This window comes from Triticum aestivum, chromosome 6A, assembly GCF_018294505.1.
Source record: "Triticum aestivum cultivar Chinese Spring chromosome 6A, IWGSC CS RefSeq v2.1, whole genome shotgun sequence".
Taxonomy (NCBI): domain Eukaryota; kingdom Viridiplantae; phylum Streptophyta; class Magnoliopsida; order Poales; family Poaceae; genus Triticum; species Triticum aestivum.
The window spans coordinates 44,356,544-44,378,839 of record NC_057809.1 but is presented as its reverse complement, the minus strand read 5'-3'; the positions used below and the strand labels follow the sequence as shown (position 1 = coordinate 44,378,839).

The 22,296-nt window shown below is 45.5% G+C and overlaps 1 protein-coding gene across 1 annotated transcript; it reads left to right on the top strand.

Annotated features, from left to right (window-relative positions):
- The first annotated feature begins 18,464 nt into the window (after positions 1-18,464).
- Positions 18,465-22,076, top strand: LOC123130215 (uncharacterized). Its single transcript, XM_044550167.1, has 3 exons — positions 18,465-19,741; positions 21,461-21,560; positions 21,656-22,076. Exons 1-2 carry the CDS (start codon positions 18,526-18,528, stop codon positions 21,511-21,513), a joined length of 1,269 nt encoding a protein of 422 aa, XP_044406102.1. The 5' UTR covers positions 18,465-18,525; the 3' UTR covers positions 21,514-21,560; positions 21,656-22,076.
- The last annotated feature ends 220 nt before the right edge of the window (positions 22,077-22,296 follow it).

Below are 22,296 nucleotides of genomic sequence, written 5' to 3'. Positions count from 1 at the left end.
TTGTCTTCTCCACAACCACCATTCTATTCCACATATAGTGCTATATCCATGGCTCACGCTCATGTATTGCGTGAAGATCGAAAAAGTTTCGAAAATGTCAAAAGTATGAAACAGTTGCTTGGCTGGTCATCGGGGTTGTGCATGATTTAAATACTTTGTGTGGTGAAGATAGAGCATAGCCAGACTATATGATTTTGTAGGGATAGCTTTCTTTGGCCATGTTATTTTGAGAAGACATAATTGCTTTGTTAGTATGCTTGAAGTATTATTATTTTTATGTCAATATGAACTTTTGTATTGAATCTTATGAATCTGAATGTTCATCCACAATTAAGAAGAATTACATTGAAATTTTGCCAGGTAGCACACCACATCAAAATTTCTGTTTTTATCATTTACCTACTCAAGGACGAGCAGGAATTAAGCTTGGGGATGCTTGATACGTCTCCAACGTATCTATAATTTTTGGTTGCTCCATGCAATATTACCTACTTTTTTGGACTATATTGGGATTTATTTTCCACTTTTATATTATTTTTGGGACTAACCTATTAACCGGAGGCCCAGCCCAAAATTGTTGTCTTTTGCCTATTTCAGTGTTTCGGAGAAACAGAATATCAAACGGAGTCCAAACAGAATGAAACCTTTGGGAACGCGATTTTCTCATCAGATAAGACCCAGGTGACTTGGACCCTCCATCAAGAAAGCCACGAGGCGGTCATGAGGGTGGAGGGCGCCCCCCTAGGGCGCGCCCCCTGCCTCATGGGCCCCTCGAAGCTCCACGGACGTACTTCTTCCTCCTATATATACCTACGTACCCCCAAATGATCAGATACGGAGCCAAAAACCTAATTCCACCGCCGCAACTTTCTGTATCCACGAGATCCCATCTTGGGGCCTGTTCCGGAGCTCCACCGGAGGGGGCATCGATCACGAAGGGCTTCTACATCATCATCCAAGCCCCTCCGATGAAGTGTGAGTAGTTTATTTCAGACCTACGGGTCCATAGTTAATAGCTAGATGGCTTCTTCTCTGTTTTTGGATCTCAATACAATGTTCTCCCCCTCTCTCGTGGAGATCTATTCGATGTAATCTTCTTTTTGCGGTGTGTTTGTTGAGACCGATGAATTGTCACTGGTAGAAAAAGGGCCTGTTGTCCCGGTTCGTAAGGGCCTTTAGTCCCGGTTCCTGAACCGGGACTAAAGGGTCGGTACTAATGCCACGGCGCTTTAGTCCCGGTTCAATCCAGAGCCGGGACTGATGGGCCTCCACGTGGCCTGTGCGCGGAGCCCAGGCAGGAGACCCTTTGGTCCCGGTTGGTGGCACCAACCGGGACCAATAGGCATCCACGCGTCAGAATTTCTGTGGCTGGGGTTTTTGTTTTTTTTGAAAGGGGGGGTTGGGGGTTTTGGGGGTTTTGGGGGGTTAATTTAGGTGTTTCATATATTGTGTTAGCTAGCTATAATTAATAGAGAGAAGTGTCCTCTCTTATGTCCGTGCTTGGTCGACGCTACGTACTATACATACGTATAGAGAGGACTAGACACGCTAGCTAGCTAGTAAGCAAACGAAGGAAACAGAAGATCGTCATGAACATATATGCATACAGAGAGAAGTGATATCGACCACCTCTCCTTCTCCGAGAGATTGGTCGCACAACAAGTTCTCGTATATCTATCCAACACTACCGGCTACATATATACAATAATTATCTCTTACAAATATAATCATACGGACTCATGGTCCACATAGTATTCTCCGTCTTCAGCAATCACGTGGTCAAGAAAGAATGCCGCCAATTCCTCTTGAATTGCTCGCATGCGAGCTGGTGCTAGGAGTTCATCCCGCTTCCGAAACATCTAATTTGAAGAAGGGGGTCAATACATATATATATGAATGAATGAAACTCAACACAAATGATGGTAATAAAATAAAATTGTGAATGTTGTTATTTACGTACTTCATATTTTTCGTCAGAGTACCCGCCTCGCTCACAGGTCGTGTGGCGGATGGACTCGCAGACGTAGTATCCACAGAAATCATTCCCTTGTTCCTGCCACAACCACTTTACAAGAAATAGAGGTCAATCAAACTGATAAGCAAGAATGCTAAATGGTATTGATGAAACTAGCGCTTGAATCACTAGGAGATGCGCGGAACATGCTACTATAGTACTTACTTTCGGGTGTCTAAATTCCAGCTCCTTCGGCAGTCCCGGAACTTTTCTGGTGAATTTTCTCCAAACCCTGCCGGACAAAGAAAACAATTACTTGATATCAGGAAATGAACAAAGTTGCTGATATGGTGGATAATGATCGATTTAACTTACTTCTTGAGGATTTCAGTCATGTCCGCATACTCCTGGGGATCTTTTCGTTTAGAGTCCAAGACAGTTACTACTCCCTGCTCAAGCCTAATCTCTAGGAGAATATAGTGGTACCTGCGCACGCATGCATAACTCATCAATTACATTACTATAACCTGGACTAATATATAAGGGAAACCGAATATGCACAAGACAGTAACACTCACTTGAAGTTGTAAGGAAAGAGTATTATATCTTTGTTTTCATTTTTTTGAATGATCGTAGCAAGTTGGCCTCGGTATCTTCGGGACGATGTTCAACCTCAGTTGCATCTATGAGATATGTGTTAACGAACCCAATATCACCGATTTGTCTTTTCTTCAATTCGGCGATCTTCAATCTGCATAATATAGTGAGGATAATTATAAATACATGCAATGAAAGAGATGAGCTATATAGAGAGACTTAATGACAGAAGTAGTAGTACTTACAGACAGTAGCAGGTGACCGTTGTTTTATCGAGGGCCAATTGATTGAAAAACTGATAGAACTCCTCAAATGGAATAGGCAACAGTTCAATTCCAACGAGGTCATGCTCCGGCTTAACTCCCGCATACAAAGTACTCCTCCCCCCTAGACTCTCTGCAGATTTTCAAGTACCAATCATGTAATCTTCGCATCATCGTTGTTAAAGATTTTTCATCTTTGACGAGAGGCTTCCCGTACTCGTATCTATGTATCTGCACCTCCATGGGATCATAATGTACATCGTCAGGCAGGTAATCGTCAACATTGCAATAACCGGGCACCATCCTCGGATCGACGATGTCGCTAGGCACCTTGAGCGGGGGGCACGATTGCTTCGCTTGTTCGCCGAGCTGGGCAATTTGTTTCCCAGCTGTTCGTCGTTCGTTCAGCCTTTGATCACTGACTGTACTTCCCGACCGCTCAGCTTTGGCCCATGTCTTTGCAATAATGCGCTCATAGTTGCCTTTTGGCGGAGACTTGGGTGGTTTTGCCAGGGCAGCCAGAGTGCGCTTCACTTTCACCGGATCTACCTTCTGCTCCGGAAGTGGATGTCTCTTTGCTTTCAACCCTTGAAACCAGTCATCCACTTCGGTTCGCGCGATCTTCGCGTTCTCCTCCGGGGTCCTCTTGTATGGTAACTTCCGTGGACTCTTCAGAGAAGGACCGAATCTGTATGTCCTCCCGCCTATGGTTGTACTGCTAGACGCCGGCCGAGCAGACGGAGCGGTTGTCTTCTTTACTTGCTTACAAGGCGGAGGAGAAGGACTATGACGCGCCGGAGCAGCTGTCGGAGCGGCGGTGGGTCTCTTCCACCCTTGCTGACGAGGCGGAGAAGGAGGACGCTAGCTGCTCGGGCGCGCCGGCGCAGGCAGAGAAGGAGGCAGAGTGCCGCCACGCGCCGGAGAAGGAGCCGGCCGAGGGCCCTGATCGTCACTCGTCGGAGGAGGAGGCGGTGGAGGAGGCGGACTGCCCTGACTCGCCGAGGAGGAGGAGGAGGCGGAGGCGTCCAGTTCGGAAGGTTGATGAGCTCCCTCCGCCATAGGCATGGAGTCTTCATAGCAGACCCCAGCCGAGTCTCCCCTTCACCGGTAGGGTGGTCAAGCTGGAGGTCCTCAAATCCCTCCGTTATTTCATCCACCATCACCCTAGCATATCCTTCTGGAATCGGCCAGCAGTGAAAAGTTGCACTGGGTTCAGTAGGATAAACAGAGCGAACAGCCGCCTTGACCTTCAAATTCATCCATTGCGTCATAAGGTGGCAATTTTGAGACTCCGTGATAGCATCCACGGGATAGCTGGCAGGAGCCGTCAAGGCATGCTCCGGCTGAAGCAGCTCGGTGGAAGCCACGCTGCTTCTGTGCTGAGATGGCAGGGTAGCTTCGAGGGAAGCTTCAGTAGTACGTTTGCTGCGATTTGCTTCTCGTTCCTCTATCGCGTCTACCCTTGCTTGCAGCGCCTGCATTTGGGTCTGCTGCACTTTTTTCCTCCTCTCATGGAATTTGTAATCGCCTGCGTCCGGAAACCCAACCTTCCACGGAATGGAGCCTGGCGTGTCTCGTGTCCGTCCAGGGTGCTCAGGATTCCCGAGGGCCATTGTGAGCTCGTCGTTCTCTCTGTCTGGAAAGAACGTCCGTTGCTGCGCTGCTTCGATATACTGCTTAAGCTTCCTGACTGGTATGTCCATTTGATCGTTCGTCCAAATGCACTTCCCTGTTACAGGGTCCAAGGTTCCGCCAGCCCCGAAGAACCAAGTCTGGCAATGGTCTGGCCAGTTAATTATCTCTGGTTCGATCCCTTTATCAACCAGATCATTCTCAGTCTTGGCCCACTTAGGCCAGGCTACGAGGTAGCCACCTGACCCCGTGCGATGGTGATGCTTCTTCTTCGCAGAATTTTCTTGTTTGTCGTTGACATCTTCTTACTCTTTTCCGACGACTTGTGGGCCACAAATGCGGGCCAGTGATCTCTGATCTTCTCATATCTGCCCTTGAATTCTGGTTTCTCATTATTTTCGATAAACTTATTCAACTCTTTCTTCCACCTCCTGAATAGTTCTGCCATCCTCTTAAGAGCAAAAGACTTGATTAATTGCTCTTTAACTGGGTTCTCTGGATTATCCTCTGGCGGTAAGGTGAAATTTGACTTCAGCTCAGTCCAAAGATCATTTTTCTGCATATCATTGACATAAGACACCTCAGGGTCTTCTGTAGCCGGCTTAAACCATTGCTGGATGCTTATCGGGATCTTGTCCCTAACCAGAACCCCGCACTGAGCAACAAATGCGTTCTTTGTTCGGATGGGTTCAATCGGTGGGCCGTCGGGCGCAATTGCTATGATCTCAAACCTTTCATCCGAGCTCAACTTTTTCTTCGGGCCTCATCTCTTTACCGAAGTTGTGCTTGATCCGGAGGGCTAGAAAAAAGAACAAAGACTTAATTAATATGTGTACATACCAAAACAATGAATGCATCAATCAGCTAGTCAGCATAGGCTTAACTAATATATATACCTGGCCGGACTCGGTTCGGTCACCGGAGCCGTCATCATGGTCTCCTTCTTGCACCGGCATTGGGTCACCGGAGCCGTCCTCGTGTTCTTGTTCTTGCACCGGCATTAGGTCACCGTAGCCAGCTTCTTCACCCTCTCCTTCCAGACCATCGGTGTCGTTGAGAAACAACGAGACGGCATCACTTCCTTCTGCGATTATGTCCCTCAACAACGCTTCTTTTGCTTCGTCTCGGGCGGTGTCCATAGTTTCTACAAATATTTACAACATGGCAATTATTATTCAAACATGACAGATGGATATATTAGTGGCAAACGTAGAACTAGCTACCTAATCATAGTAAGGAATCATATATTAATTAGTGGCCTCGACGCTGCTTCTCTAGGGTTTGGGGTGGCCTCGACAACGCTTCAAGGGTTTGGGGTGGCCTCGAGAACGCTTCAAGGAGGGGGTAATATCGACCCCCCCCCACGTGTTGAAGCTATCGGGAGGGCGTATATATCAACAATGACGACACTACATCTATGTCCCTCGACGACCCTCGTTCCCGATAAAAAAAGAGGAAGAAGAAGAAAAAAAAGGAGAAGAAAGAATAGAGGAGAGGAACCCTCTATTCTTTCTTCTCCTCTTTTTTTTCTTCTTCCTCTTCTTTTTTTATCCTCTTCTTCGTCTCATGTTCGAGAGGATCGCCGAGGGGTCGGGAGTAGTGTCAAAGGATTCAACAAAACCATGTCTTCATCATTAGGCGAAAGTAACAGGTGCATAATGGTACGAAGCTCTCCAAAGTTATTTTGGAACGGAGTCCTAGATAGGATAATTCGCTTTTTTGTAAAATTTCAGCAAGAACCTTCCAAATATCGTTATTTGGAAGGCCTTTGCTGAAATTCATACAAAAAGGCAAATTATCCTATCCGGGACACCATTCCAAAATAACTTTGGAGGACTTCGTCATGCCCTGGTTACTTCTGGCTAATGATGAAGCCATGGATTTCTTCAATACTTTGACACTAGGAAATCTCTCTCTCGACCCCTCGGCGATCCTCGACCCTCGAACCCTCGACGACCCTGGAACCCTCGACCCCTCGGCGATCCTCTTCTTCCTCTCATGTTCGAGAGGATCACCGAGGGGTCGGGAGGTTGCCTAGTGTCAAAGGATTCAACAAAACCATGTCTTCATCATTAGGCGAAAGTAACAGGTGCATGATGGTATGAAGCTCTCCAAAGTTATTTTGGAACGGAGTCCTAGATAGGATAATTCGCTTTTTGGTACAAAGTTCAGCAAGAACCTTCCAAATATCGTTATTTGGAAGGCCTTTGCTGAAATTCATACAAAAAGGAAAATTATCCTATCCGGGACACCATTCCAAAATAACTTTGGAGGACTTCGTCATGCCCTGGTTACTTCCAGCTAATGATGAAGCCATGGATTTCTTCAATACTTTGACACTAGGAAACCTCTCTCGACCCCCTGGGCGATCCTCGACCCCTCGAACCCTCGACGACCCTGGAACCCTCGACCCCTTGACGACCTTGGAACCCTCGACCCTCGATCCCTCGACCCTATAGAACCCTCAAACCCTCGACCCTGAAACCCTCGACCCTTGACCCCTTAACGACCCTCGACCCTCGACCCCTCGGCGATCCTCGACACCCTCGTTCCCGATAAAAATTAAGAAGAAGAAGAAGAAGAAGAAGAAGAAGAAGAAGAAGAAGAAGAAGAAGAAGAAGAAGAAGAAGAAGAAGAAGAAGAAGAAAGAAGAAGAAGAAGAAGAAGAGAAGAAGAAGAAGAAGAAGAAGAAGAAGAAGAAGAAGAAGAAGAAGAAGAAGAAGAAGAAGAAGAAGAAGAAGAAGAAGAAGAAGAAGAAGAAGAAGAAGAAGAAGAAGAAGAAGAAGAAGAAGAAGAAGAAGAAGAAGAAGAAGAAGAAGAAGAAGAAGAAGAAGAAGAAGAAGAAGAAGAAGAAGAAGAAGAAGAAGAAGAAGAAGAAGAAGAAGAAGAAGAATAAGAAGAATAAGAAGAAGAAGAAGAAGAAGAAGAAAGAGGAGAAGAAGAAAGGAATAGCTAGAGGATAAGATCGAAGAAAAGAAAGAAGAAAAAAAAGAGGAGAAGAAGAAAGGAATAGTGGAGAAGAAGAAAAAATAGAATATATTCTATTTTCTCTTCGTCTCCACTATTCCTTTCTTCTTCTCCTCTTCTTTTTCTTCTTTTTTCTTCTTCTTATTTATTTCTCCTCTTCTTCCTCTCTTCTTCTTCTTTCTTTCCTCTTCTTATTTTCTTTCTTTCCTATACTTCTTTTCCTTCCTTCTTAATATCACTTAGCAAATTTTGCAACGATAGAGAGGGGGTGCTCCCGTGGTCTAAAATCCGTCTATGCATGATAGAAAATTCTGAAAAAATACATCTATGATCCCTCAACGTCCCCGCCTCTCTCATGAACAAAAAAAATATGTGAATTAAAAAAACATCATGTTCTATGAACAAAAAAACATCATATTTCATCCACATTCGTGCATACATCATATATGTGATCATCTATGAAAAAAACATCATATTCTATAAAAAAATCATTACATATATATATAAACAAGCATATATATATATAAAACAAGCATATATATATATAACAAGCATATATATGAAAAAAATTGCAAAGGGAGGGCGCCGGCGGCCGGACCAAGCTGAGGAGGCGGGCAGGGGCACAGGCGACGGCGAGGGCGGGCCGGGGCGGCGCACTTCGGGGCAGGGGCGCGGGCGACGGCGACGGGGGCGGGCCAGGGCAGTGCGCGTCGGGGAAGGGGCGGGCGGCGACGGCGAGTCCGTGGCAGGGGCTCGGGGCGCGGGGCAGTGCGCGCGAGCAGGGGAGCTCGAGGCGACGGCGGGGCGGCGAGGGCGCCGGCGCGCGGGGGTGGGACGGGGTAGGGGCAGGGCGATGGCGACGAGGAGCGGGTGGCGATGGCGAGCACGGGGCAGGGGCGCGGGGCGATGGCGACGGCGAGCACGGGCAGCCTGGCGGCATCGGGGGCAAATGGTCGATGAGAAGCTGAAAATTTCCTAAGTCCTGCTTATATACACAGAGTATTGGTCCCGGTTCGTGGCACCAACCGTGACCAATGCCCCCCTTTAGTCCCGGTTGGTGCCACCAACTGGGACCAAAGGCCTGATTTCGCCTGCCCAAAGGGCGGGAAGCGGCGGCCTTTGGTCCCGGTTGGTGGCACCAACCGGGACCAATGGCCTTGTGCTGCCCCGCGCCCAAAAGTTTAGTCCCACCTTGCTAGTTGAGAGGGCTCGAGGGTGGTTTATAAGCACTGTTGCGCCCACCCTCCCGAGCTCCTCTCAACTGCAGGCTTTCGGGCCTAATCTGTCACTGCGATGCTTGTGGGCCTACTGGGCCTACTGCGGGCCTGAATCCTGGCCCATGGTAGGGTTTCTAGTCGTATTCAGGCTGTGGTGGCCCAGTAGGTGGCATTTTTTTGTTTATTTATTGCTTTATTTATTTTCTTTTGTTTTTTGCTTTATTTGTTTTAATTCTTTATGCTTTTAGTTTTAGAAAAATTATAAACTTGTTGTTAATGCCATTAGTTTTCAAATTTGAAAACACTTTTTTAGTTTTTTGTTTTCTTTGTTGCTTTATTTATTTTATTTTGTGATTAACTTTACTATAAAAATAGTTTTTTCCTGTTTTTTTGATTTGTTTTTTGCATTATTTATTTTCTTTTGTTTTTTGCTTTAATTTTTAATTCTGTTTGCTTTTAGGTTAGCAAAATTATAAACTTTCTGTTAGTGCCATTAGTTTTAGAAAAATTATAAACTTTCTGTTAGTGCCATTAGTTTTCAAATTTGAAAACACTTTTTTAGTTTTTTTGTTTTCTTTGTTGCTTTATTTATTTTATTTTGTGATTAACTTTACTATAAAAATAGTTTTTTTCCTGTTTTTTTGATTTGTTTTTTGCATTATTTATTTTCTTTTGTTTTTTGCTTTAATTTTTAATTCTGTTTGCTTTTAGGTTAGCAAAATTATAAACTTTCTGTTAGTGCCATTAGTTTTAGAAAAATTATAAACTTTCTGTTAGTGCCATTAGTTTTCAAATTTGAATAGTTAAAATTTGAATTCTTTGAAAATTGTTTGAATCACAAGTTTGTGATTAACTTACTAAAAAAATGAGAATAGATGCGCTTATAGAGAAAATTCAACCTAAATTCCTAGTAAATTTCTATGAATTTCAGAGAAATTCACTATGATTTAGGTTAAACTTTTCTCTATTACAGCATCTATTTTCACTTCGAGAGGAGCTCAACAAGGCAGAGAGGGAAGGGCTTATAAACCGGTGTGAGCCCCCTTCAGTTGGCGAGGTGGGACTAAACTCTGCCCGCAACGAGGACCAACCCTTTAGTCCTGGTTTGTGGCACAAACCTGGACTAATGGTCATGGGCCAGGGGCGAACCATAAGACATGAAAGCATTTCAAATGAACTCTGAAAAAGTTGAAAGTTGGGATGGTATCATAATTTCACCCACATAGCATGTGCATGTACAAAACGGACAGTGGTAGCATGTTCGTGTGTTACAAAGTTGGCATGGTATCATCATAATAGTTGCGGGAGAAAGTCTTCACTTTTTCTTTGCTTGTGTCATTTGCTTATTGCGCCGTAACCATGGATAATCTTCATTGTTTATCAGGATGCTTGGGTCAGCCTTGACATTGAAGGGAGGAATTTCATGAAACTTTTCATAATCTTCAGACATGTCTATCTTGCCGTCCACTCCCAGGATGTCCCTTTTTCCTGAAAGAACTATGTGGCGCTTTGGCTCATCGTATGATGTATTCGCTTCCTTATCTTTTCTTTTTCTCGGTTTGGTAGACATGTACTTCACATAGATAACTTGTGCCACATCATTGGCTAGGATGAACGGTTCGTCAGTGTACCCAAGATTTTTCAGATCCACTGTTGTCATTCCGTACTGTGGGTCTACCTGTACCCCGCCGCCTAACAGATTGACCCATTTGCACTTAAACAAAGGGACCTTAAAATCAGGTCCATAGTCAAGTTCCCATATGTCCACTATGTAACCATAATATGTGTCCTTTCCGCTCTCGGTTGCTGCATCAAAGCGGACACTGCGGTTTTGGTTGGTGCTCTTTTGATCTTGGGCGATCGTGTAAAATGTATTCCCATTTATCTCGTATCATTTTTAAGTCAATACAGTCAAAGATGGTCCCCTGGAAAACAAGTACAACTCATCACAAACAGTGTTGTCACCTCTGAGACGTGTTTCCAACCAACTGTTGAAAGTCCTGATGTGTTCACATGTAATCCAGTCGTCGCACTGCTCCGGGTGTTTGGAGCGTAGACTGTTCTTGTGTTCATCGACATACGGGGTCACCAAGGTAGAGTTCTATAGAACTGTGTAGTGTGCTTGAGACCAAGAATATCCGTCCCTGCATATTATTGAGTCTCTTCCAAGAGTGCCTTTTCCAGTCAGTCTCCCCTCATACCACGATTTAGGGAGACCTATCTTCTTAAGGCCAGGAATGAAGTCAACACAAAACCCGATAACATCCTTTGTTTGATGGTCCATGGAGATGCTTCCTCCTGGCCTAGCGCGGTTACGGACATATTTCTTTAGGACTCCCATGAACCTCTCAAAGGGGAACATATTGTGTAGAAATACGGGCCCCAGGATGACAATCTCGTCGACTAGATGAACTAGGACGTGTGTCATGATATTAAAGAAGGATGGTGGGAACACCAGCTCGAAACTGACAAGACATTGCGCCACATCACTCCTTAGCCTTGGTACGATTTCTGGATCGATCACCTTCTGAGAGATTGCATTGAGGAATGCACATAGCTTCACAATGGCTAATCGGACGTTTTCCGGTAGAAGCCCCCTCAATGCAACCGGAAGCAGTTGCCTCATAATCACGTGGAAGTCATGAGACTTTAGGTTCTGAAACTTTTTCTCTGGCATATTTATTATTCCCTTTATATTCGACGAGAAGCCAGTCCTGACCTTCATACTGAGCAGGCATTCAAAGAAGATTTCTTTCTCTTCTTTCGTAAGAGCGTAGCTGGCAGGACCTTTATACTGCTTCGGAGGCATGCCGTCTTTTTCGTGCAAACGTTGCAGGTCCTCCCGTGCCTCAGGTGTATATTTTGTCTTCCCATACACGCCCAAGAAGCCTAGCAGGTTCACACAAAGGTTCTTCGTCACGTGCATCACGTCGATTAAGGAGCAGACCTCTAGGTCTTTCCAGTAGGGTAGGTCCCAAAATATAGATTTCTTCTTCCACATGGGTGCGTGTCCCTCAGCGTCATTCGGAATAGCTAGTCCACCGGGACCCTTTCCAAAGATTACGTAGTGTAAATCATTGACCATAGCAAGCACATGATCACCGGTGCATATGGCGGGCTTCTTCCGGTGATCTGCCTCGCCTTTGAAATGCTTGCCTTTCTTTCGACATTGATGGTTGGTCGGAAGAAATCGACGATGGCCTAGGTACACATCAATTTCGTTGCCGGGTTGCTTAGGGCCTTGGATGAGAACTGGCGTCATAATGAACTTCCGCTTCATGCACATCCAAGGAGGAAGGTTATACATACATAGAGTCACGGGCCAGGTGCTGTGATTGCTGCTCTGCTCCCCGAAAGGATTAATGCCATCCGCGCTTAAAGCAAACCATACATTCCTTGGGTCCTTTGCAAACTCATCCCAGTACTTTCTCTCGATTTTTCTCCACTGCGACCCGTCAGTGGGTGCTCTCAACTTCCCATCTTTCTTTCGGTTCTCACTGTGCCATCACATCAACTTGGCATGCTCTTCGTTTCTGAACAGACGTTTCAACCGTGGTATTATAGGAGCATACCACATCACCTTCGCAGGAACCCTCTTCCTGGGGGGCTCGCCGTCAACATCACCAGGGTCATCTCGTCTGATCTTATACCGCAATGCACGGCATATCGGGCATGCGTTCAGATCCTTGCATGCACCGCGGTAGAGGATGCAGTCATTAGGGCATGCATGTATCTTCTCCACCTCCAATCCTAGAGGGCATACGACCTTCTTTGCTGCGTATGTACTGTCGAGCAATTCGTTATCCTTTGGAAGCTTCTTCTTCAATATTTTCAGTAGCTTCTCAAATCCTTTGTCAGCCACAGCATTCTCTGCCTTCCACTGCAGCAATTCCAGTACGGTACCGAGCTTTGTGTTGCCATCTTCGCAATTGGGGTATAACCCTTTTTCTGATCCTCTAACATGCGATCAAACTTCAGCTTCTCCTTTTGACTTTCACATTGCGTCCTTACATCGACAATGACCCGGCGGAGATCATCATCATCGGGCACATCGTCTGGTTCCTCTTGATCTTCAGCAGCTTCACCCGTTGCAGCACCATTGGGCACATCGTCTGGTTCCTCTTGATCTTTAGGGGGCACATAGTTGTCATCATACTCTTCTTCTTCGCCGTCTTCCATCATAACCCCTATTTCTCCGTGCCTCGTCCAAACATTATAGTGTGGCATGAAACCCTTGTAAAGCAGGTGGGGGTGAATGATTTTCCGGTTAGAGTAAGACCTCGTATTCCCACATTCAGTGCATGGACAACACATAAAACCATTCTGCTTGTTTGCCTCAGCCGCATCGAGAAACTCATGCACGCCCTTAATGTACTCGCGGGTGTGTCTGTCACCGTACATCCATTGCCAGTTCATCTGCGTGCATTATATATAATTAAGTGTCCAAATTAATAGAAGTTCATCATCACATTAAAACCAAAGTGCATACATAGTTCTCATCTAACAACATATAGCTCTCTAGAGCATCTAATTAATTAAACCATACATTGAAACTATGTAAAACATTTCAATGTGAAAACAAATGCGATCATAATCGCAACCAAGGTAACAATTGATCCAACGGCATAATGATACCAAGCCTCGGTATGAATGGCATATTTTCTAATCTTTCTAATCTTCAAGCGCATTGCATCAATCTTGATCTTGTGATCATCGACGACATCCGCAACATGCAACTCCAATATCATCTTCTCCTCCTCAATTTTTTTTATTTTTTCCTTCAACAAATTGTTTTCTTCTTCAACTAAATTTAACCTCTCGACAATAGGGTCGGTTGGCATTTCCAATTCACATACATCCTACACAAATAAAATCTATGTCACGTTGGTCGGCATAATTTTCATAAACAATAAATGAACCAATAGTTATAAAGATAATATATATACCACATCCGAATCATAGACAGGACGAGGGCCGACGGGGGTGGATACCAAAACCATCGCACTATATAAGATGCAATAATAAAAGTAAGAAAATAATACAAGTATCTATGTAAACATACAAGTAAGAATATTTTTCCTTTCAGAAAGAAGATAAAACAAGAGGCTCACCACGGTGGTTCCGGCGATGAGCTCGGCGCGGGTGATCGACGGCGGTGAAGACGGGGACGGGGCTTGATGGACCGCTAAACCTAGACAAATATTATGGAAAATGGAGCTTGGAGGTCGAGCTTGGAGAGGAGAAAGCTTAAGTAGTGTGGCTCGGGCATTCCATCGAACACCTTGTGTGCATAGGAGGTGAGCTAGAGCACCACCAAGCCCTCTCCCCCTCGGCCAGAGAAAAACAGAGCACTAGGGTGCTCTGCTCGCGAGCGAGGGGTATATATAGGCACCTCATTGGTCCCGGTTGGTGGCATGAGCCGGGACTAAAGGGGAGCCTTTGGTCCCGGTTCAAGCCACCAACCGGGACCAATGGTGGTGGGCCAGGAGCGAGGCCCATTGGTCCCGGTTCATCCCACCAACCAGGACCAAAGGTCCAGATGAACCGGGACCAATGGCCCACGTGGCCCGGCCGGCCCCCTGGGCTCACGAACGGGGACCAATGCCCACATTGGTCCCGGTTCTGGACTGAACCGGGACTAATGGGCTGACCCGGCCTGGACCAAAGCCATGTTTTCTACTTATGTGTGGGTTTATGATTCAGTCTATCTATGAATAATATTTGAATATTCTCTGAATTCTTTTATGTATGATTGGTTATCTTTGCAAGTCTCTTATTATCAGTTTGGTTTGGCCTACTAGATTGATTATTCTTGTCATGGGAGAAGTGCTTAGCTTTGAGTTCCATCTTGCGGTGTCCTTTCCCAGTGACAGAAGGGGCAGCAAGTCACGTATTGTATCGTTGCTATCGAGGATAACAAGATGTTTTTTTATCATATTGCATGAAACTATCCCTCTACATCATGTCATCTTGCTTAAGGCGTTACTCTGTTTTTAACTTAATTCTCTAGATGCATGCTGGATAGCGGTCGACGAGTGGAGTAATAGTAGTAGATGCAGGCAGGAGTCGGTCTACTTGTCTCGGACGTGATTCCTATATACATGATCATACCTAGATATTCTCATAACTATGCTCAATTCTGTCAATTGCTCAACAGTAATTTGTTCACCCACCGTAGAATACTTATGCTCTTGAGAGAAGCCACTAGTGAAACCTATGGCCCCCGGGTCTCTTTCTCATCATATCAATCTCCATCACTTTATTATTGCTTTGCTTTTACTTTGCTTTTACTTTTTACTTTGCATCTCTATACCAAAAATACCAAAAAAATATTATTTATCGTCTCTATCAGATCTCACTTTCGTAAGTGACCGTGAAGGGATTGACAACCCCTAAGCGCGTTGGTTGCATTGAGCTATTGTTTTTGTGTAGGTACAGAGACTCGAGCATAGCCTCCTGGATTGATACCTTGGTTCTCAAAAACTGAGGGAAATACTTACGCTACTTTGCTGCATCATCCTCTCCTCTTCGGGGAAATCCAACGCAGTGCTCAAGAGGTAGCACTGCACACGGCGGCCAGCAACCCCGACTACCTAGCAGCCATTCTGGCAATCCCGCCACATCTTGACTCTGCGCACATGGTTTCGTCACCGCCGACCATGCCCAAGTCACTACCGGCCGACCATAGCTCCGCCTCCATGCTCGCAGGTAGAACCCACAGCACGACCACCGGCCGCCGGCCCCGAGCCCTAGCCCACTGGCGTGCCACAGGCCGCACCACCGAAGCCAGTCAGGCCCAGGCTGGCCTGCGCTCGACACCCATGGCTCTCCCGACGGAACTCAGATCCACCGGGGTGACCGCGCCGATCCCCGCACCAACTCCAGAGGAGCAACGCCCGTAGAGCATGCCACGCCGTCACGGCCCGCGCCGCCGGCGTGCAGCCGGCCGGACGAGCCCTCGATCCAGATGTGGAATGAGAGGCCCACCACCGCCACCCTGCGCAGGCACGCTCCACCTAAACCCTCGCTGCGTAGCCACCCGCACCTCCACCCCAGGAACCGCCACTTATCCTCCTCGGACGCAGCCGTGTCGCGCCGCCCTACCTAGTCGCGCGCCTCCACTCACAGATGCTATCCTGCACCAGCACCAGCAAACACCACGAGGAGGGGAGAGGATCCCGCCGACGGCGAGGGAGGGAGGGAGAGAGTTGAGAGTTGGAGTAGGCGACACGTGGGTTCGCCCCCCCCCCCCCCCGGCCCCACCCCCACATGAGCAAGCGGGTTGTGTAAGACAAAGCGGGTTCTTTCTCCGCTACGATAAGTATGCCTAATTTGAAAGTTCTACCATTACTACCACAAGACTTTGATATAATACAAAATCTTTGTGAATAGAGTATGCTAAAAGCTACGACTCCAATACAATTGTAATGTCAGTTTTTTGAGCAAGGCAAATTATGTTTTCCTGGGATGGCAAGTTTAGTTGACAAGCATGACAAATCCGCTTCGGTTCAATTTTTTGTCAAAAATTGCCGTGCTTGCAAAATAAATTGGCCATCATCGCGCAAATATAAATTGCCATGAAAAACTTAAGATTTGCCATGCTTAAAAATCGTCGGATTTTTGGTGTCTCTGAAAAGCTAAGGAAATGACTTATATCTTTGTGAATGCACCCATGGAGCTAGGCAATAAAAGAAAAGACTAATTTCTTGATGGGACAACAGGGTAGAAGCATGTTAATGATAAGGCCAAAAAATAGCTAAAAGTTGTTAGTGGTACTAGATACACTTGGTACATACATTCATTGATCTTTCATATTATTTACACCTTCTTAATTTGTCCATGTGATATAGTTTTTTCTTCCACCCAAACAAACACTACTTTTAGTGAAACGTGTGCAAGGTTACTAGTGTTTATACGGGCGTGATCCAACCCTCAAAATGTGACCTTTCTTGAATGTATTAAGAGCATATATAACTACCCTGCCATGTGAACGAGAACCCTTTCTTTGGGCCTGCCATCAACACATTTCCATATGGATAGTATTTTGATCTTTGCATTCACTTAGATTAATGATAAGTACCCAACCCTGTTTTGCCAAAGTGTCCAAATTAAACGTATGGAGATCTCGAAATCCCTAGCAACTGCCGCATCGACATTGATTTTGTGTGTGGTCCGGCAGTGGCGGCAGCCAATGTCTTGGTCTTGGAGTTGATGTTGCATGCGATCTGGGCATTGTGTTCTGCATAAAGTTTGTGTCCTCTAGGTACGAAGCAACGAACCTGTCTATGGCAAACGAAGTTTGAACATTGTCCTCGTGTATCGCTTTCCTTCAGGAACTCCAAATAGCCCACAAAGTGACTATCATCATGGTAAATTGGTCAGCCGGTACAGACTTGTTCATGGCAAAGAGCCATAGCTTAGCATTTGGTTCCCTCGCCACGATCATATGATCGATCATCTCCTCACTGGACAAGGCCCAGACACTCCGTGAAGCACTGCAGTCGATCAATGTGTGGCCCCAACTATCAGCAGCTCTGCACAAAGGACAAACGCAAGATGGTGGCATGTTCTTGCGCTGAAGAACATCACTCATGGGCAGTGAGTGTTGAGTTAAACGCCATGTAAACACCCGCAACTTTGATGGAACCGGGGTTTTCCAGAGAAACATCCATCCCTTCGCTCTTGTCATTGAATTTGATGCATCTTCTCTCTCGTCTAACAATGCTTCTCTGCTAAGCTTAGTTCAGACGATCATTTTATATGTTGACGGTACTGAAAAGTGATGTTGTGTGTCCTCATTCCATTTCCAGACATCATCTACCTATCTTGTGCACAACGGGGTTTGTAAGATAGCTTCGGCAACAACATGAAAGAAAACTTCCCTGATCCGATCCTCATGCCATCTCGCAGATGAGTGATCAATAATTTTTTTAACAAGCTGCGGACGGTCTGCAACCAAAGATGTGAAAGGTTTCATAACTCCTAACTCCTTGCTTCAGGATTCAGTTTTGCATCCATATTCTCGTGTGGTAGCTCCGTCGCCGATTCTCCTTATGATTCCCTGGTCGATGATATCCCGCCCGTCAAGGATGGCCCTCCAAACTTGCGAGGGATACGATCCCAGTTCGGGTCAATAATCGAACAAGAGGAAAAGTATGCTGCTTTGAGTATTCAGGCGCTCAAAGAGCTCGGCTCATTCAGAACTAACCAGGCTTGCACGGACAACAAGGCAAGATTAAAGATATCTAGATCACGGAAACCTAATCCACAAAGATTTCTCGGCCGGGTAATTACATCCCATGATACGTAACAAGGTTCCCGTTTGATGCGTTTGCTTCCCGAGCAAAACTGCCGTATGATCGACGTCACACTTTCGCAAAGACCCCTAGGAGCCTGAAGCACGCCATAGAATATACAGGATTTACCAATTGCCCGTGTGACTAACTTTATCAATACCTCCTTCCCTGCTAGACAACAACTTCTTCATCCAACCTCTGACTTCAATGGTATAAAGGTTGACTATTCATCCGGAATAATATCAGGCAATATAAGATAGAATCTGTTCGCTATCATTTTTGATGCTATCTTGTAAAGGACATTGCGAGACTAACGGGTCGGAACTGTGATAAAACAAGAGACGTTCTTGTAACCTTTTTTTAGGGGACGTTCTTGTAACCCTTGATAACTTCTAGTATTAATCGGTTTTCTGTGGACCGTAGTGGGCTTTGTGTGACTATACTCACCACGGGCTTCCCCTCTCGGGAAAAACAATAAGACCTGGGCTTCAGTCGCAGACGCGCAGTGTGAGTCTCGCCCTAGTCCTCTACACTACACCACAATCTCAGATTTGACTTCCCGCACGAGGAGCAGTCGGGATCGGGAGGGGACGGGAGGGATGACGAGCCATCGCCGCCTCCGCTCGACGGCGCGGCCGCCGCTGGAGAACGATGACCTGCTCTCCGAGGTCCTCCTCCGCCTCCCGCCGCAGCCGTCCTCCATCCCGCGCGCCTCCCTCGTGTGCAATCCCTGGCGCAGCCTCGTCTCAGATCCAGGTTTCCTCCGCCGCTTCCGCCTCCAGCACCGCCGCAACGCTCCTCTTCTCGGTTTCTTCTATATTAGTTTCGCGGAGGGAAGTTCTCGGGACATCTACTTCGTACCAACCATGGATCGCCCCAATCGTCTGCCGGAGGGCCGCTTCTACTTGCCGGCCGACCCAGAGGACGGCTACCGCGCGCTCCTTGGATGCCGCGATGGTCTCGTCCTCATTCTCCGGCTACCTTGGAGGTGCCCCGAGAAAACAAAAACACCCCTGGCATCGTGGCGCCCGGTCCTGGTGTGGGATCCTGTCAGCGGCGACCAGCACCCCATTCCTGTTCCCCTGGTGCCTGATGATGTTAAGCTCTCATGGTGGAACAACGGGGCGGTGCTTCGCCGTGCCGGATTAGACCAGTTCCAGGTAGTCTTGTTGATGGCAGAGGAGGAAAAACAAAATAGAAGATTGATCGCCTGGATTTACTCGTCCGAGACCCGCGAATGGGGTAATCCCACCTCGACATTGCTTCCATCCTGGGACTTCTTAGGAGATATGGCCAAGCCTGCTGTGCTCGCTGGGAATTCGCTTTACTGGATCCTTGTTGGTAGTTCATCAAGCATCTTTGAGTTTGATTTGGGTACGGAGAGATTAATTGTGATACCTGTGCCGCGGCAATTGCATATGATGCACAGGAGCCACTACTCGATTTTGCAGGCTGATGGGGGTGGGCTTGGTTTCCTCTGTCTGTTAGAGTGGGACTACAAGGCCGTGTTATACAACTGGAAGACAGATTGTGATGGCGTTGGTTCATGGGTGATCGTAAGAGTCATTGAGCTGGACAAGCTACTTTCACTGAATGAAGAGAAGAAGTACGAGCTACTTTGCGAGAATGAACATAAGGAGGGCACAGGGATACTAGGGTTTGCTGAGAAGAATAATGTGATACTCTTGAAGACGTTTATCGGCCTGTTTATGTTTGAGCTTGACTCATTGCAGTTAAAGAAACTTCCCAGGACCCACGAGCACATATTCGATGTGCATGAATTCGTCCATGCATTTGAATGTGTCTACGCTGCAGGTAATAGCATTCCTAAACCAATTTATGTTTTCATAATTGGGTTGATGGATTTGTGTTCCATTCTTTAGCATTAAGCTAACACTCATGTGATCATGTCACCTTCTTTTATATGCTTGATGATCTTTTTAATATGTAGTTTTTTTGTTTTGTTTTGCTTTTTATAATCCATTGTCTTTTGACATTCTATGTGATGATTATGCCTTGAAAAACAAAGGTAGCTAGCCAATTATGCTTCTGTAGCAAGTTGTAATACTGTAACTATGTATTCTGATGTTGACTTCCCTTAATTAATTGAAACCCCTGGTGACCTTGATGTTGAGTTCCCTTATAAAAAAGTGAAGGAAAAAATGCATTTTATTCTATAAGAACTGAACTAGATGATATACTCGACAATTGTATAATGTTAGTATTGGTGCATAGCATGCTGTGCAAGTGTTTATAATGGTTGGAAACTGAAGACAATTACATTAAGAAAACTAGGTACTTTACACTAAATGGATAGGTAGCAAAATTGGCACATTCTGAAGCTTAGAAGCTAGTTACATTTCTTTCGTTCCATATTGTTTGAGAGAATTCATGGTACCTAGTACTCCTTGTAGAGTGTTAGGAGTACACTAAAATCTGATTCATTTAAGAGGGTTTAGTCTGGCAAAACTGACTTGCGACAAATCTAATTTCCAATACTTCACCAACTGTTTGATCGGACAGTGCTGCCAGTTGTGTGGCCGCTCTTAATCGCCATGAAGAGTGCGGTGTCTCCATGTTGCTTCCTATGAACTGCCGTGTGCTGGGCTACTGGCTGCTGCTTGCTCTCCTCATCTGGCCATCTCTCTTTCACCACTGACTCTGCATATGTGCCTGTCCACACCTTCTTCATGCAGCCACAGACCTGCGTTCCTCCATGCCACCAGTGCGCTTACCATCTTTAATTTCCAAGGTTTTAGTTAACTGCTAAATGCTAATGAGCAGGTTGTGAATGTTATTTATTTTTTACTACTTTAGAAATAGTCCTGTGGCAATAGGCAATTTCATTTGTGGCAGAGATAATTAATAAATTGAGTTCATTTCATCTTTTCTGGCTAAATTTATTTTAAGAAGGGAATAGTCATCGTCACTTTGTGAATATGTTGGCATGGGTATATCTTTTTGTCCAACATAGCATGGAGCGAGATTAAGAGTAATTGACACTTATTTCGATCAGCAGCCAGTGAATGTGTGATTGACGCTTCTCCGACTGGTCATGCATCTGCCATGAAGGCACGAGTTGCTTTGAAAGAGCCGTTGTGCATGCGAGCGCAAGTGAGAGAAAGCTGGGGTTTTAGCATTAATTGATGTGTAATCTGAATGATCAACGAATTAATCGGGCGACTAAAGAGGAAATTTAGTGGATTTATTTCCCAGCGAAGAGTGTGCGCTCGTTGGCCCCTACCAAAATAGAAAGGCCGATCCCTACGACTCTAGCCCCATTGCCCTTGCTTGGTCTTGGCGAATCTGCCTGATGGCCCAATAAACCTGATCTGGGGGAGTAGTAGATTGGTTTTTTTGTTTACCTATTCCTAATGTTGTATCAGACCTAAGCTTACATCCGAAAAAATTAGCTGAGTTGTTTTCCTCAGATTATATTTGAGTTTATCTAAATATCTCATTGAGGTCCCATCATATCTTTTTTTTTTCTTATCGCTAGAATGTTGTTCGTTCCCTGACTTCATATGCTTGTAGGTACAGGCTTTGGTGGTGGACATGATGGAGCAGAAGTTTTGCACAATGCATAATATGTTTGTCCAGACAGATATGCTCTCATGGTATACAAATAGAGTAGGTAAGCTTATCACTAAGTGCTAGCAGAATGAAATATTTTCTGATTTACTTTGTACTGGTATATAAATTATTGAGCATTACAAATTTGTACTGCAGAGTATATAATGTGGCATTTTTATGGATGAGCAGTACAAATTTGTTCGACTGATGAGATCGATTGCCGCGCATGTGTGTTGGAGATGCAGACATGGCTTCTTGGGTGTGTGTGTGGAAATTGCCCCTCTGTGTTGCATGCATTGGTGATCTGTGAACTGGAGTTTCAGGAGTCAATTGCTTCATTTGCTGAATAATGTATTATGTTGTACTTTTTCCCAATTCTGGCTGATGGATGTTGACTGTTCAACTGCACGCAGCGATCCACTGCTGCGTGCCACCCTAGAGCTCGACGGTGTCCGTCTCTGGTTGTTGTACTGTTAGAAATGTTGCAAATTGTTGTTGTACTATTAGACAATCTATGTTTCTGTGATGCAGATTGTTGCTGTACTGATAGAAATATGTTTATATATTGCAAATTGTTGTTGTACTGTTAGACAATGTATGTTTCTATGATACACACTGTTATTGTACTATTAGAAAATATATGTTTTGTGTATCACTTGTTCATTGCCATCTGATTAATATGGGTCCTGTGCAGAAGAGATGATTCATGTGCTTCAACTGCTCAGCCCTCAAGGTAGAGAACTTTACCAAGAATACATTCTTCCCGATTCGCTCCTTGCTGCTGGAGCCCAATTTCA